This window comes from Syngnathus leptorhynchus, chromosome 16 (genome assembly GCF_054491065.1).
Source record: "Syngnathus leptorhynchus isolate UIUO chromosome 16, UIUO_Slep, whole genome shotgun sequence".
Taxonomy (NCBI): Eukaryota; Metazoa; Chordata; class Actinopteri; order Syngnathiformes; family Syngnathidae; genus Syngnathus; species Syngnathus leptorhynchus.
Window position 1 is genome coordinate 2,475,649 of NC_141210.1, and position 15,645 is coordinate 2,491,293.

Sequence of the window (15,645 nt, forward strand, 5' to 3'; positions counted from 1 at the left end):
GATTTCTTGGAAATCCTACAAAGTAAAATCCACGTCGTCAAAAACAGCATGATGCTCTCTTATTTTGAAAATTCAAAGCGGAAATGGTTGAGAACCCCCTTGAACGCCTCATTGGCGGCTTCTAAGGTACACCAATGGGGAAAGTGTCACGTTATGCGACTTTTTCGCTTTTGGTGGGCCAAATGAACAGTTTATGTTGCAATTTGGGAGAAGGGTCCTGCTTTCGCGTGGAGCTCACGGGCTGGTCAGTGTGGATTTAATCCCGTTGACGCCTCGGAGCGTACTTCTAGCCCTGTTAGCGGCTACCCACAGCTAGCAAAACATACAGCAAGACAGGTGAGCTAATGTTTACATTTTACAGAAAGGGAAGCCCCATTGACAGATGCAAGGATTACTACAATGCAGGTTGTACCCAATGTGGGTATACTGTTTGTTCTGTTTTTTTTCTCCACAGGTACAGTAAGTGCATTCTAAAAGAAAAAAAAATCACATCGGGACCTAAGGAAGGAAGACAGCATAAAAACTGCTGGACCCGTCAACTTTGCGTCATGACTACTTATTACGTGTTTGTAGGAAAAAATCGGAACAAATTTGACTTTTATTTATTTAGCATGCTTAGTAGACAAACAAAGACAAAAACGTATTTACATTAATTGTGTGCAAGATACAGCAGTTTATACCTAGAGCCTTATCCATGAAACAAAGTATAACTATCAGACAGCCTTATTTTTGCAGGCGATGCAAATTTTAGCCATACATTTTCCACATACAGGACGTTTGCAAACATCACAAACGGTTACAGTTCTGTTGCGGCTACATCCTACTTTTATCTGACAAGTCACTCTATTTGTCAATTGTCCCGTTGCTGTTGACGCTGCCATTGGTACGGGATTCCTAGCTGATGTCAGCTCTGTAGACAGTTGACGTAAGAATTCCCTGCGTGAGATATTAGTGCCAGTGACTTGCCGGTAGATTATTCACTAATTGACTCCAGCCATATCTAGAATGTTGAAGAACAACACTGCATGCAAGTGGCCATCTTTCTGCATCCTGCCTTTGTAGACATCTATCGGCACATTGGGTCAAGCATGTCGACTCCGCATTTGTTGTTGTTGTAATACAGGATTGATTCTGTCTTCTTTTTGCCATCTGTCTGGCACAGAGAATCTTTGTGCAGAGTTGACAACAGCACAACAGATTTAGAGGGCTTTGATTGTTATCTGACCAACTGGATGGAGCCAGACCTGTAAAATACTGACTCGCGAGTGGCCATCTTTGAATCTCTCTCCTGTTCCATCCTATTGATGTCTGCTTTTCCATAAACTTCAGTGCTAGGTCTTTGCTTGTGAAAAACTTGTCAGTGGTGATGTCGGACCTCAACGCTGTCCTCTCAATTGTGTTTCTCAAATCTCTTTTTTTTTTTTTTAAATTTCCCCCCATCAGGTGGGGATAAACCCTGACAACCATGGCAGGTGGAATCACAGAGACAGGGGAGCCCTACTCTGCCTTTGTGAGTATGCTTACTAGAAGCATTCGTTTTGTCTCCTTTTAGTGTTCTATAAAAGCGTTTTATGACATCCAAGCACGTGCTTTGTTGGAGACGAGATTGCTCAATGAGGAAGCGAAAGTGCTGAAGCGCATCCTCTCGCTGGGCCCACACTTTTAATGATTAAAGCTCTCTGACAGCTGATCGTCTCCTTCCCAAGTGGGCAAGAACATGAGCGTGAATAAATAATGTATAGCCAAGACAAGCATTAAGAGAAGTAGCAAAATGGCCGTCTGTTGCAGGTGGGTCTGGTATACATGTTCAACCTGATTGTGGGAACAGGGGCCCTCACCATGCCCAGAGCTTTCGCCGCGGCCGGCTGGATAGTCAGCTTGACGCTCATCTCCTTCCTGGCGTTCATGAGGTGAGTGTCGCGCTTCAGAACGTAACGCCACATTTTCAAACTTGTTATTGTTGTTAACATGACCTACCCTCTTCTCCAGTTACATGACTACCACCTTCGTGATCGAGGCGATGGCGGCGGCCAACGCTCATCTGCGATGGAAGAGGAGAGAGCAGGACGAGGTTATCTTATCATATATTAGTTTTTAGATTACGAAGTGATGTTTTAACGACGACCGCGTTGCCTAACCAGCAGATCAATGACAACGACTCCGCCTCGGACATCTCAGACGATGACAGCACAGCGAGGGGGCGGGCCGAACCGGAGACCAAGCCCATCTTGTCAGTTCGTAAGTGGTCACATCATTGGAAGCAAAAAAATGCATTCATTTCAAGTGATAGTAGGAATAAATATATAGTATAAAAGACATTTCTTCAATAATTCACATCACTACGCCTTCCCCAGAACGTTCCGGCAGTGCCGTGGACCACTTTGACATCGCCGAGCGCGTAGAGATGGGCCAGATGGCGTCCATGTTCTTCAACAAAGGTAAACACTCTCGCCGCCAGGCGTCCGTCTGTCTCGTCGTTCACCTTTTTCGCCCTAACGATTATGCCGATGGAATTCCATAAATGAATCTTGCCTTCAGAATTATAAAGAAGAACACAATGTCATTAGGAAAAGATTGCGCGCCTCAGGTGGTAATTACCTCTGCAGGCCCTCATGCAACCTCATCGTCACTGGCCATATGTGGGACTCAGTGTGTGGCCAGCAGGGGGAGCTCTCAGCACACATGCTAGGCAATTGGCGAATATATTGGAAAAGGGAGAATATTTTTCTATTTTATAGAAATAAACACGCTCAGAGTTTTGATAAATAAAATTGGCAAAATAATTGCCAATAATAATCATTTTCGTGTTTTAATTGTATTTTTCATGAGAATTAGTAATAAATTGTTTTAAAAAAGTAAAATAGTATATTTAAAAAATATTTTCAAGCTATAGCTTTTTCTTATTTTATGAAATTAAAATTTTAAAATAGCATGTCAAATCCCCCAAAATATAATTATTCATAGCCATGTTTTATTTTCTTATTTATAATTGATTTTCAATTATAAAATTTAAAAAAATAAAAATTACAAATTGTTGGCAGTTATTTGGGTAAAGTGAGTGTGAAAATAAGACACATGCTGCTTCACCAATCTTAATACATTGCCAAAATGTTAAGAGCGTAAATGTCAGCTTTCAAATAAATTTTAGTGTGCAACCGTCGAGCCGCGAGTCACGTGTCAAGTGACGATTTAATCCAGAAGGACTCGGACAAAAGACGAAATTGCAAAGGATTACGGGAGTGTGTGTGCGCGTGTGTGTGTGGGGACAGATGCTAGCCTGTGATAACAAGTGTGTACTTCCTCTTTCTTGGCAAGAGCGTCAGCAGAAAAGAGCCGAGCACTCGTGTCATTTTGCGATTGCCAATGAAATTTGACAAAATTTCACGACAACCACAATGTCTCCTGGTGATTGTTGTGAAGAACTATTAACATGATTGGCAGCGGGAGGAACTATCTTAAAAAGCAACTAATTGAAATTAAAATGTGAGTGGCATTAAGGCCAAATAGTGCAGTGACCTTGTGGATCCAGTAAATGGAATGCTTGTCAAATTAATCCACTTGTTTGTATCTGCTTTGTGATGCTCATTACTGCCACCAGCAGGACTGGAATGGAACAGCAACAAAAGTGTACTGAAAGTGTAGAAAAAAAATCTGACTTGCACAAAATATTCAACTTCATTTTGAAAGTAGAATATTGTGGCGTCCGTGACAATTCTCCCTTCTGCATCAGTTTGCGTGTTGACAAGGTCAACTGCCGTCATATTTCTTTGCTGCAGTGTCCTACTTGTAGATATTTAGGAACAAAGTGTGTATGTGTTTGCGTATGCGGCCGGGCCCGCTGCCTTAGGGCCGGGCTCCATTTAGATTTAATTTGTAAATCTTCCTTCATCAAACTTTCCCTGGGATCTTCTCCCCTCCCAGCAGACTCATCAGACTATAAACATGAAGGCGAAGGTTAATAGGGCAAACTGTACAACGAATGGTTTGAGACCAAACACAAGGGCTGAACCATTTTAGGAAAAGATTGAACAAACTGAGACCTTGAAAGTGATCATATTTAGAGAGCATGTTTCAAAAGTCCTACTTGTGACATTGTTGCATTGGGGAACCTGATTTTGTGCCTCCCAACGTGTTGAGAACTTAATTAAAAAACAGCCTGTGCCGTTGTGAGGCCGTCATGGCGGCTGTCAGTCAAGCTGGCGTTCCGCTGACGGACGACGGCGACCACTCGCGGCTCCAACATGTGCGGCGTGCAGCGCCTGCTAATTGGAAAATGTTACTGACATTGAACGGGGGGGGGGGGGGGGGGGGGGGGGGGCTGCATTTAATGCACAGTGCGAAAGGGTCTCAAGCAAGGATTTATGACCTTTGCATTTCACACAGAACCCAGCAAAGCACAGCATCCCACAAAATGTTAATTAGCTTCTGGATTGCAGACTACTTTAATTCTAAAGCTTTTCTTGCAAATCATCAATCCCCCAGGAAAAAAAAAAAGTACGATTCCATTTTTGACGGCAGCGTGTGAGGGGCTATTGACTGGATTTCCAGCCCGTTAACTTGATGGATGTTTGTTTATGTGCTCGTTTGATTTTTTACTGTTTAATTCCTCAACTCGGTCTTTTAATGGAAGAGCCCATTCAAGGTTTGATGCTATAAAGCTGACATTTTTTATTCCTCCTCACTGGACCCGCCTTGACTTTCCTCGGCGCTAATCAATTATCTGACCGTTGATCCCCCGCCCCTCCCTCTTTGCCTCACCCGCAAAAGGGTGATGGATGGCGGGGGGGGGGGGGTCACTCGGATGATCATCGCTGCGTGATGATAACGAGAAAGTAACGTGAGGGCAGATGGCGAGGAATCAAATTTTGCCCTTGTGTGGCTGAGTTAATTTCACATTTGCGGCCATGTCTCGTAGCGACGAGCGTGCATATTAAAGAGGCAAACGTGCACGGCGGCCTTATTTGTCCACCGACGTTTGCCGACGAGCTGTTTGCTCCGATGATGAAGATGAGCGCGCCGCTGCTTGATTAAGAATGTCCACAAACGCTTCGCATTGTACACAACGACTCTTGATGGGATTTATTCACGTGTTGTTTCCAAGATGCGGCCTACGGCAAGTCTCGCACATTTGACTTTTGTCTTCTTCTTCTTGTGTTGTCTTGCAGTGGGCGTCAACATGTTCTACATCTGCATCATCGTGTACCTGTACGGCGATCTGGCCATCTACGCCGCTGCCGTGCCTATTTCGCTCATGGAGGTGGCCTGGTGAGTTGTTGACTTTTACCGCTGGATAAAACGAAATATATTTTATAGCTGGAGGCCCCCCCCCCCTCCCCCTTCATCTTGGAAGGCTCGCACGTGCGCGTTTTTGGCACGGCTGAGCGGCTGTTGCACCATCTTCTAGTTGTTGCTGGTGTTTGTGAAGACAATAAGAGCGAGCTGACTTCGCCTGACCTCCCTCGGCTGCCGGCGCTCCCAGGAATGTCGCTGGCTTCCAGCTCCAATTTTTATTGCCACTGTGCTTTATTATAACAGCCTCAGTGCACAATGTGTTGTTTGAGAGGCGTGATGGGAGCCCGTCATGCTCCTGCTTTCTCTTGAATCCTTCAAAAAAAAGACCCCCCCCTAAAAAAAAAAAACCCGACACTTCCTTAGGTACCCCCACCAAAGTGAATAAACTCAAAACAATCCTGCTGCTCAATTTCGATTGACAGCTGTCAGAAAAACATTGTTGACACAGCAATGTGAGTTTCCAGAACCTTTCAACCGTCCTAACATTTTGAATATATTCACAAATATTTGCTGCTGAAATACGAATGTGTTTATTTCTTCAGCGGGAACCATTCGTGCAGCGCAGGAGCTGTGAAGTACAACGACACGGACGCGTGCTGGGGCTCGGTGACCAGGAAAGACGCCTACAGAGTCTTCCTGGTGAGTCCTCGCTTCTCCTTTACCCGGTTCTCCAAACATTCCATTCTGGGCGCCACCACGCGATAGATATATTTCAAGATCAGCACGACACGTAAAAGTGTCCGTAATTCCTGCTAATCTGTACTGGCCTGAATGAGTCTGTGTCTGATTTATAGCATATTAGATGAGAAATATGGCGGCGGCGTTGAAGGGGACACAAAACGGCGGGAATAAATCATAAGTGAAATGACGGGCGTCGGCGGAATGTAAATGAGCCTTCTGGCGCTGCCGTTAATGTTTAACAATCAGAGCGTGAACGCGGGCCGACGATGAATGCGGCGAACATAAAAGCATCGTGCTTTATTAAGGAGCCGAGTAAAACCGGACCACTACACCGGCGTCGGGGCCATAAATCTTCAGCTTTTTAAAGGATGCTTCTTGTTGTCGCTCATCATTGCGCTGCTTTGTTAAGTTCTCTCACTCTGCCAGGTGTTCGACATGTGCGTCTGTGTTTTCGCTTTGTTCTCGGACCACCGTGATGATTTGTCCTCTCGCCGTTGATTAAAAAGTCACTTTCCAAAAGGTTGACTTGAAAAATTGGCTGTCATTTTTCATCCAGATTATTCATTTTCAAACCACTTAATAGACACTCGAATGTCTTTGGTCTTTTTTTGGATGCTGCTGCCCTCTGGCTGAACTTGGTACGTTCCGTTGCCAACGTCTCGCGGTCTCATTCGGCACGGTTGTATTTTTTCTCGGACCTCATTTGCGTCTGATTCAGATGCGCGCAGCAGATCGACACGATCGACGACTAATTAGCGCGCTGGCTGGCTGCTAGCCGTCACTACTTGATGTGACACAACAGAAAGCACCCCGGTCGGGCAGAAGCTGCTAAGCGGATCAATTGGCTGTGATTTTCTGCACTGATTGATTCCACGGAGGCAGCGTGGCGCCAATGTGGGGGGGGGGGCAATGTGCCGGGAGGGAGGGACTTGCGTAACTACGCCGGCCGCCGTTGATCTCGGCCTCTTTAGCGCCGCTATGATTGAAAAGATTAAGACGCGGGTGGCGGCGTGTTTCGAGGGGGGCGGGGATGTCGCTCGTCCTAAGACTCCAATTAAAACCGCGCCACGTCCTTGATTGTCCCCCTGCCTTTGGTGCATTTAGCTCGCCAAGTGGCGGGCGGCGTGCTCCACCTCGAGCCGTTTTAACGCCTGATTTATGGCCCCTTTGCAGGGGAGAGAAGAAAAAAAAAAATCAATGCGCTATATGCACTTTATGCTTACGCCGCATTGTTGGCAGCTTATCTCCATGTAGATATTTCCATTACGTTGTGTGGCCGCTGTCCCGCGTGTTGGGCTAAAGTTAATTTAAAGCTACCCCCCTCCCCCTGTAAATTGCTGATTGATGAACACACTGCTAAATGTTTTCTTCCGAGGAGCCTCATTGACCTTCGTTCCGTGCGGGGGCCGCCATTTTGGATCTTAGCCACACACTTGCTGCCTTTGTCCTGTTCCTATAGTGTGTGCGCATGCGTGTTAAAGTCGTGTTTCACTCTAGCATATTGAAATGATAATTTATGTATACACCCCTGTAATTGAACACATCGCGATGAAAGTTTATGGCCTACACACCTCCAATATTCCATTTTAGTATCCTGATATCATTGTACATTTAACGCATGTAACACCTCTAAAATGGCTTGTGTTTAATGACAAAACCCTCCATGATCCCATACTTGGGTCTATTTAATGTTCCGTACACTTTTAATCCAGCACGATTCCATCCTGTGCACTTGACCTTGACAAGCCGCGCAACATCTGCGGCAGGTATAAGCAACAGAAAGCGATGATTGAACGCAAGACGTCATTTGACGTGGAGGTGCTAGGAGACGTCCGGGGTACAGATGGCTTGATGGAGAGGATCACAGTAGGTGCCAAATTTGGGGGGGGGGGTAAGTGCTGAAGGGGAACTCAAGGTCAATCACGGATGAGTGACAGAAAAAAAAGAAGACATTGTCCGCTCCTGCAAAACTGGCTTCCCTGAGGAAATGATCTCAGTTCCCGGTCAAGCTTGTGTTTTTTAAGGACGTCAGCGTCGGCACAATGTTGAAATTCCGATCGGTGCGCTTCATTAACGAAGCGGCAGAATTATTCATCATTCTCGTCTGGCGACACCGCGCTGACCTCGTTGCCGCGACCTGAGCTCATCTCTGACCAGATTTCCATCATGCCACTTAAACAGTCTGCGAAGCGCCACCCTTGATGATTTGATTGATTTTTTTTTTTCTAAATAATTCACACACACAAAAACGGTCAGCACGACATGTGGTTGCGGACGTGCGCGTCCTATTTTCTTCTGTCAAGAGCACAAACAGGACCGAGAACAGACAGAGGGAAACGCGTGAGTCGCGGCAACGTCAGCCCGACTTTGGCCGAGCAACATGTGGCAAATTTATTGCGACGGCTGACAGGGCGAGAAAGATCTATGACATTGGTTTTTTTTTTTTTTCCATCCCCATTGGAATTCATGGACATTGTCCTTCTCCAAGCGTCAGCAGAGTTTTCACTAACATATAAGTACATAAAAAAAAAGTTTGTGGCTAATGCTAACACGCCCCCGCCCCCTTCCTTGAACCTCTTCTTATGCTAACTTGACTTTGTGCTTTTTCTTTGCTTTGCCGTCTCACCCAGGGGCGGGTGGCCTTCTGATGAGGAGCTAATAGGTTGAATCCGGGAGCTTGTATCCATCAGTGCCTTAGTCACCTTTGCAATTTCTCATCCCTGACTCAGCGCTTATTGCTTCTCGGCCCAGTGCGCCTTTACGGGCCGGCTGGGTGGAAGCCGAGCTTGATATGCGGCGAAACAAATTGATACGTTCCGATGAGCTGAGGTGAATTTCTGCAACATGGAGCTGATGGGCCAAAACGCACCAAAGCATCATGGCGGTCATTTAGTGTAATGATGTTGATTTTTTTTTTTTTGGTGGATATTATACTCCCCCCCCTCTTAGGTGGTTAGTTAATCAGCCACTGTGAATCTTGCCCATCATCATGGTGATTCTCAATAATGCTTGCCCGGTCCGGTAATCGAGTTCCTCCTTTTGACTCGTGTCCCTTTCCAGATCATTTGGAAAAACAGAAGTTAGAAATGCAAAATAACGTTTTTCTTAAGTATCCTTAGCCGGTTTTATTGCTTTTTTGCCGAGGTGCAATCAGTCGTGCGGCAAAACTGCCTTACAAGATCATCTGGCATTTATTAGCTTTTGAATAAAAATGACAATTTGATATCTTTTTTTTTTCCAGAGCGTCTTCACCGTTCTTTTGGGACCGTTCACGTTCTTCAATGCGCAGAAGACGAAATACCTTCAGATCCTCACTTCGCTCATGCGCTGGATTGGTAAGGCTTCTTTTCTTTCTACAATATCACACGAAAGACAAAATAATGTCAGTTTTCTTCCTGGTAGACAAAGTTGAGATGTTACGAACGGACAGACGACATTTTGCTTTCGTTCCGTTCACACTCAAGACTGGGGTCAAGTTAGGAATGTTCTCGTCGTGACCCTGTTAATCGTAAAGAGACCAATCCTAACATTACACGCCAAAACAGTCCAACCAATTGCGATCTTGTGGGTGGTAAAAGGATAAAACCTCGGCCCACTGATAACATGAATCCGGATCAGTTGTGTGAGTGTGGAGAGGGCGCCCAGACCATCGAGCATATCCTCAGAACACCCTAGAATGGTTGGCTGTTTGGCGTGACAAGCTCTGATGATGACACTCAAGACTTTAGAGTGTCCAAAATCCTCCCCATGAAGCCAGCTTTGTGAAATTTGGTAGACATTTCTGTCATGAGTAGACCCACAAAAAAATCTGTATGTGGTGCCCAAAAAGACACATAACTTCTGACCTTTTGGTTTGAAGTGGCTATTTTAGGGTCAAAGCACTTCCTCAGGTTGTGAACCAAAAATTCTGCCCCCTAAGATACTTTGACTTAGCAACATGAAATTTGGTAGGCGTGCGTACCATGAATAGACCCACCAAAAACTCTCAAAAAACCTGGAAAACACGGGAAGTCCACAGATATTTAACACTTATACTAAATTTGAGTTTGTTCGTGAGATGTGTCTAGCCACATTTGTTCCGATGATGTCCTCCGATGGTACTTTTTTGACCATACTCCGGGGATTTCATCCTTGGTGTGTGTGGCGTTGAGGTGCGTCCGCTTGGCGTCCCAACTTCCCATCTCCTCACTCTGACAAGCTTGACGGGCCGTCCCACCCTTGATTGGACTGTCACTCACCGCCACCAAGAAGGAAAATAGAGTGTCCGCACTCAAAGACACGTTGGGGCGCTGATGAAAGTGAGGGCTCCACCTTTCTTTCACACCAGTGTTAGCGTTTTAAGTCTTGCCTTTTCTTCATCATTCTTTCCTTTCAGACTTTCATTCCTTCTTTTCATGCTTGCTTCCTTGGTTTCGTAACACATAGTGTTTTCGTTTGTCCCGCCAGCCTGTCCGTCACGTTTTTTGTCGGTGTCGTGGTTGCGACGTAGCGTGCGAAACGGTGTTGACTTCATCCTGTGTCACCTTTCGTGATGTCAGGGTTAGCGTGCCGCTAGCGTGGCGCAGGCTCCGCCTCCCGGCCTCGACCCAAGGCCTCGTCACGCCGCTCGCCGCCCGGCTATCCTCAGTCAACTCTCGGGACAGCACGAGCGCGGTCGTGCGGAGATTTTCAATCGGCAACTTCTGACTTGTTGGTGTCACCTTGACAAACTTCCCATCATTTCTTCTTTTTGAACTTGCTAATCAGCTGGCTTATGAACTAAAATTGACTCACTAACAAGTGACTAACTGACAAACTGGCTTGTTTACCAACGCACCCATTTTCTTACTTTCATTAAGTAAGCTAAGTCACTAATTAGCTCAATATTTAACACACATTAGCTCACTCACTAACTAATGTCAGCCACTAACTAGGCGCCCCCCCCAAATTGCGTAGCTCCAATTAAGATTGACGACCTTTCAGCGTCACTTGATTATTCGAGCATGTCAATGCCATGTCCTGTGAAGCGAACCTCCTTCAATGATTGTCTCCTTGGAGCGTCCGGTGCGTGTGTATGTGTGTTTGTCTGTGAGACAGTCCTCAGAGGGCTGTTAAGTTGAAGCATCAAGGTCATTGGCAGGCCTGCGAAGCAAAGATAAATCATACTGGCTGCTGCTAACATAGCTAGCACGCTCAATTGTCCACACGTGGCCGTGTGCGGCGTGGCGTGTGCGTGTGACGACTTTATCCTGACGGATATCCGACTGCTGTTGTCAGAATGAGAGCGCTTGATGGAGGAGGGAGTCATGTGGATATCGCACGTGGTTGGAGACATTCTTCCTCTTGTCTCATCATTAAGAATGAAATAATAACTTTTGGATTGAAACGTCAGGTGCTGTGGCCGAGTGGTTGGCCATTACTCATTCATGAAGTAACCTAATGACTGAGTATCTGACAACTTTCAATATGGTTGTCATTATTATTATTATGATTTCACATTCAAAATAAGGCCCCCTTAACGTAACCTAAAGCCAACCACAAACTGCTCAATGTAACGTTTGTGTCTTGTCCCCTCCAGCATTCACCATGATGATCATCCTGGCGCTCCTGCGCATCGGCAAGGGCGAAGGCGAGGGCCGCCCCTCCGCCGCCTCCCTGGCGGGTGTGCCCAATCTTTTTGGCGTGTGCGTCTACTCCTTCATGTGCCAGCACTCGCTGCCCTCGGTGGTGACGCCTATCTCCGAGAAGAAGCGGGTGGGCGTGCTGGCACTGGCCAACTACGTGCTGATCCTGGGCTTCTACGTGCTGCTCTCCTTCACCGCCATCTTCTGCTTCGACAGCTCGCTCCTCCACGACATGTACACGCTCAACTTCACGGACAACTGCCATGTCCTGGACGTGGCGGCGCTGCGCTACTTCCTGGGCCTTTTCCCCGTCTTCACCATCAGCACCAACTTCCCCATCATTGCCGTTACCTTGCGCAACAACTGGAAGACGCTCTTCCACCGTGAGGGCGGCACCTACCCGTGGGTGGTGGACCGGGTAGTTTTCCCGCTCATCACGCTGGTGCCGCCCATCCTGGTGGCCTTTTGCACGCACAATCTGGAGTCGCTGGTGGGCATCACGGGCGCCTACGCCGGCACGGGCATCCAGTACGTGGTGCCCGCCCTGCTGGTCTATCACGCCCGCCGCCATGTGGAACCCATCACGGCCCGGCGCACCGTCAACACACACCGCTCGCCCTTCCGCCACGTTGCCTGGGTGTGGTTCGTGCTGCTGTGGGCTATCTTCTGCCTCATGTTTGTCACCGCCAACATCATTCTGACCGATGCCAAGAAGTGACGTGCTCGCCTGGTGCCTTTTTGGTTTTCACAGACGTCTACCTAATTTATCAAGAAGGGCAAAAGCTTTTGTGTTGTTTGACAGACTAAACCTGAAGCGTGGCGTTTTTTTTCCAAGGAGTGATGTCAACCAACCGTTTCGGAGATCCACACGCGTCACAGATGAATCTTGTTTGTAGCGCCTCCTGATTGGCCGAATTGTTTCAACTTATCACCCCAATGTCTCAATGACAGACCGTATGTACTTTTGGTTTCCTTTTTTGTGCATCCGTCCGTCCGTCCGTCCGTCCGTGCGTGAGTGAGTGAGTGAGTGAGTGAGTGAGTGAGTGAGTGAGTGAGTGAGTGAGTGAGTGAGTGAGTGAGTGAGTGAGTGAGTGAGTGAGTGACGAAAGAAAACCATCTGGCAGAGAGGTCTCTGTAGTTAATAGGATATGCTAACGTTTCCAAATAAGGCCAGGCGGGAGAAAGTGAGTGCCTAGGAAATGGTTGCTGTGGCAACAGTGGTGCCTTTTGATTGGATGTTTGCGCTCGTTGTTTTCATTGACACCAAAGTGGACCAAAGTGTTTGTGTCATGACATCTACCTTTGTCTTGAGAGTTTGTTTTTAATATAATTTGAATGAATCACAAAGAGATTAAAATTGATATTTGTTATTAATTCAATGACTTTGTTTTTATTTATTTTTTTCTTTAAAAAGAAAAGACTAACTTTAAAGTGAGAAATAATTCTGAGAATAAAGTCAGAATTCTGAGAAAAATAGTCATAATCCTGTCACCCCTCATTTATTTTTCTTCACTGGCCCTAATCCTCTTCCGTACAGATCCGTTCAGTTGGTGAACGGGCAATGCAATTCACGACTTGTTCGTGAACGGGAAGTTATGTCATTTTCTTCTTCGTTTTGTTTTACGGCGAGGTGGCACCTGCTTTAATGCGCATTACCGACACCTACTGGTCGAAGTCATATGAACTGGAAAAAGAACGAATCACTTTAGAAAGTGATTCGTTTACTCTTGTTCACTGAAAAGATTCGTTCTTTTGTACAAATCGTTCACTCACAAGCCAACACTACTGTGGATGTTCATGGTCCAAAAAAAAAAAAAAAAAAAAAAGGCTCCTTCCAACAGTGTAGCATGAACACTTTCTTATTGTCCGTGATGTCCTGATCACCTTTTTCATTTTCCACTACAGCCGCAGGACTTTCACAGGCGCATGCAGGATTGCTTTAAAATGAAATCTTAATAAAACATACACTGGGGAATCTGACGCAAACACGCTGACGGCGATGATGAAACACAGAGTAAAAATTGGGAGAGTGTGTGTGCGTGCGTGTGTGCAGACGAGCATGCTGGACGAACTAATCAACGTGCGCAAAAGTCAATTATCGTTTCCGTTGCAAAGCCAACAACTAAATTAGCCGGTGGACGCGGACGCTTGAAATTCTTCTTATCTGTTCAGCAGGATACGATTGTGTGCTCGGAACGAAAAGAAGAAACATAGGTCATTTCCTTTCATTATGTCCAGACAGACGGAAAGCTGTGAATAAAGTTACACTCGTCGACATGAACATTTGGAAAAAAGTTACCATCTCCCGTTGTGCTTTGCGTCATTGTCCTACTCACGAATGTATCATGACGATCATCGTCATGAACACGATCATTGTTCATTAGCAACAACATCGTTGACATCGAAGCCATCATCGTCATGATTGACATCGTCATTAACGTCATCATCGTCGACATTGTCATGATCACGACTGACTTTCTAGCCACCTGTTATTCTCCATTATAATCAATGGCGTGTGTGTGCGGCCTCCCGAACTTGGCAAAGGCAGACGCTCAGCAAGGTGCACCTCGAGCGCACACTGCAACAGCTGGCCTACCTGCGTGCGTGCGTGTGTGTCCAGGCAGTAAGTCACCAAAGTGATGGATGTTCACGTAGCAGTCCCGTAGCATCAACGTGTTGTAGATGAATGATTGAAATTGTGTTCCATTCCTATCTCTAAACAACACATAGCTAGAATTTGTGAAATGCGTATTTTTGTCGATGGGCCAGCAGTGGACGCGTCCTGACAGATGACCGACGCCTTGGTAATCGCTCAACAAAAAGACGTGATGAAGAGTAATGGGTGAAGAAGAACAAGTTCATCATCAAAGAGTCAAACGGGAGCAAAAAGCGAGGCCATTAGACGCCTTCAACGCCGGACGAACACTCGCAACATCCATCAACGCAAAACAGCAATGAGATTACATGATCCGCTTTGGAACGTTACAGGCCCGCTTTTTCAATTCACTTAATAATGGCTCACTTCATAAACCTCCTCACTTTGTCCCTTAAGGAGGAATGGAAATGGAGATAATAAAACAAAACCGACAGCTTTAAATCAAAATGGCAGACCTCTTGTGTGTTTTGTCTCTTTTTTTTGGTGGGTCTACTCTTGATGAACATGACCAGTAAATTTCAATTTGCAAAGTTAAAGTCACTTTAGGGGGTGAATGTTCAAAATCATGGTTTCAAAGTAGGGTTAACCCTAACCAGAGTTCAAAACCCTAATTTGAATCCCCTTTTTTTTTTTTTTTTTGTGGGTCCACTCGCGATAGACACATCCATCAAATTATACGTTTCCAAGTCAAACTGTCTTGTGGAGCTGAGTTCTCAAATCAGTGATTAATTTGGCCTTGATGACGCAAAAATGAAGCAATTTACCAAAAGACCTGAGCGCTTGAGTCTGCCTTCACCTTGGCCGGTGGCATCACATCAGCTGGAGAGCAGCAATCTGGTGGTGTGGAGGATGGGAGGAGCTCACGCTGCCTTTGTAGATGCTCTCAAGGAATGATGATGGAAGAAGACACGTGAAGGTAAACAAGGAGCCACGCTGGAGCTTCACCATTCTAAACATCAAACACCCAAAAATCTGCTAATGATCTCACGACTGGTGACCACAGATCAAAAAGAGCGTTCCTCACAATTTGCTCGCCATCCTCTGTGGTTTTGTTGTCAATTCTGCAGGCCAGCAAGAGTTCAAGGATCCATCAAAGCACCGGTGGGTCCGCACATGACCGCTGCCCAGCTAATGAGGGTCACACTCAGTGTGTGTGTGTGTGTGTGTGCGTAAATGTGGACGTGAGCCAACATGGAGCTAAGCGGGCGTCACTTGACTAACACCTTGTCTGCGGGAAGTGCGTCTGCCGAGAACACAAAGTTAAGGGCAAACTATTTTATCCACTTTCATAGTGTTTATCCTCCAGGCGTCATTATAGACATGTCCACCAAATGACGTGGTGTTAACGGTCTTTGAGTGCTCAATTTTGCAAAAGGTCAAAGAATCATGAAAAAGAGCAAAATTGGCCCAAAA

General features: G+C 46.1%; 1 protein-coding gene across 3 annotated transcripts; it reads left to right on the forward strand.

Annotated features, from left to right (window-relative positions):
* Positions 1 to 76: 76 nt before the first annotated feature.
* On the forward strand, positions 77 to 12,950 carry slc38a12 (solute carrier family 38 member 12). Of its 3 annotated transcripts, none has more exons than XM_085934848.1 (10): positions 77 to 336; positions 1,444 to 1,510; positions 1,789 to 1,910; positions 1,990 to 2,071; positions 2,142 to 2,238; positions 2,355 to 2,438; positions 5,166 to 5,265; positions 5,835 to 5,931; positions 9,215 to 9,308; positions 11,531 to 12,950. In XM_085934848.1, the coding sequence occupies exons 2-10, from the start codon at positions 1,466 to 1,468 to the stop codon at positions 12,292 to 12,294; spliced, it is 1,485 nt and encodes a 494-aa protein (XP_085790974.1). In that variant the 5' UTR covers positions 77 to 336; positions 1,444 to 1,465; the 3' UTR covers positions 12,295 to 12,950. The 3 variants fall into 3 exon arrangements, with proteins under 3 accessions (XP_085790974.1, XP_085790976.1, XP_085790975.1); XM_085934850.1 differs by having other exon boundaries at positions 2,145 to 2,238; XM_085934849.1 differs by lacking the exon at positions 77 to 336 and adding an exon at positions 382 to 417.
* Positions 12,951 to 15,645: the final 2,695 nt, after the last annotated feature.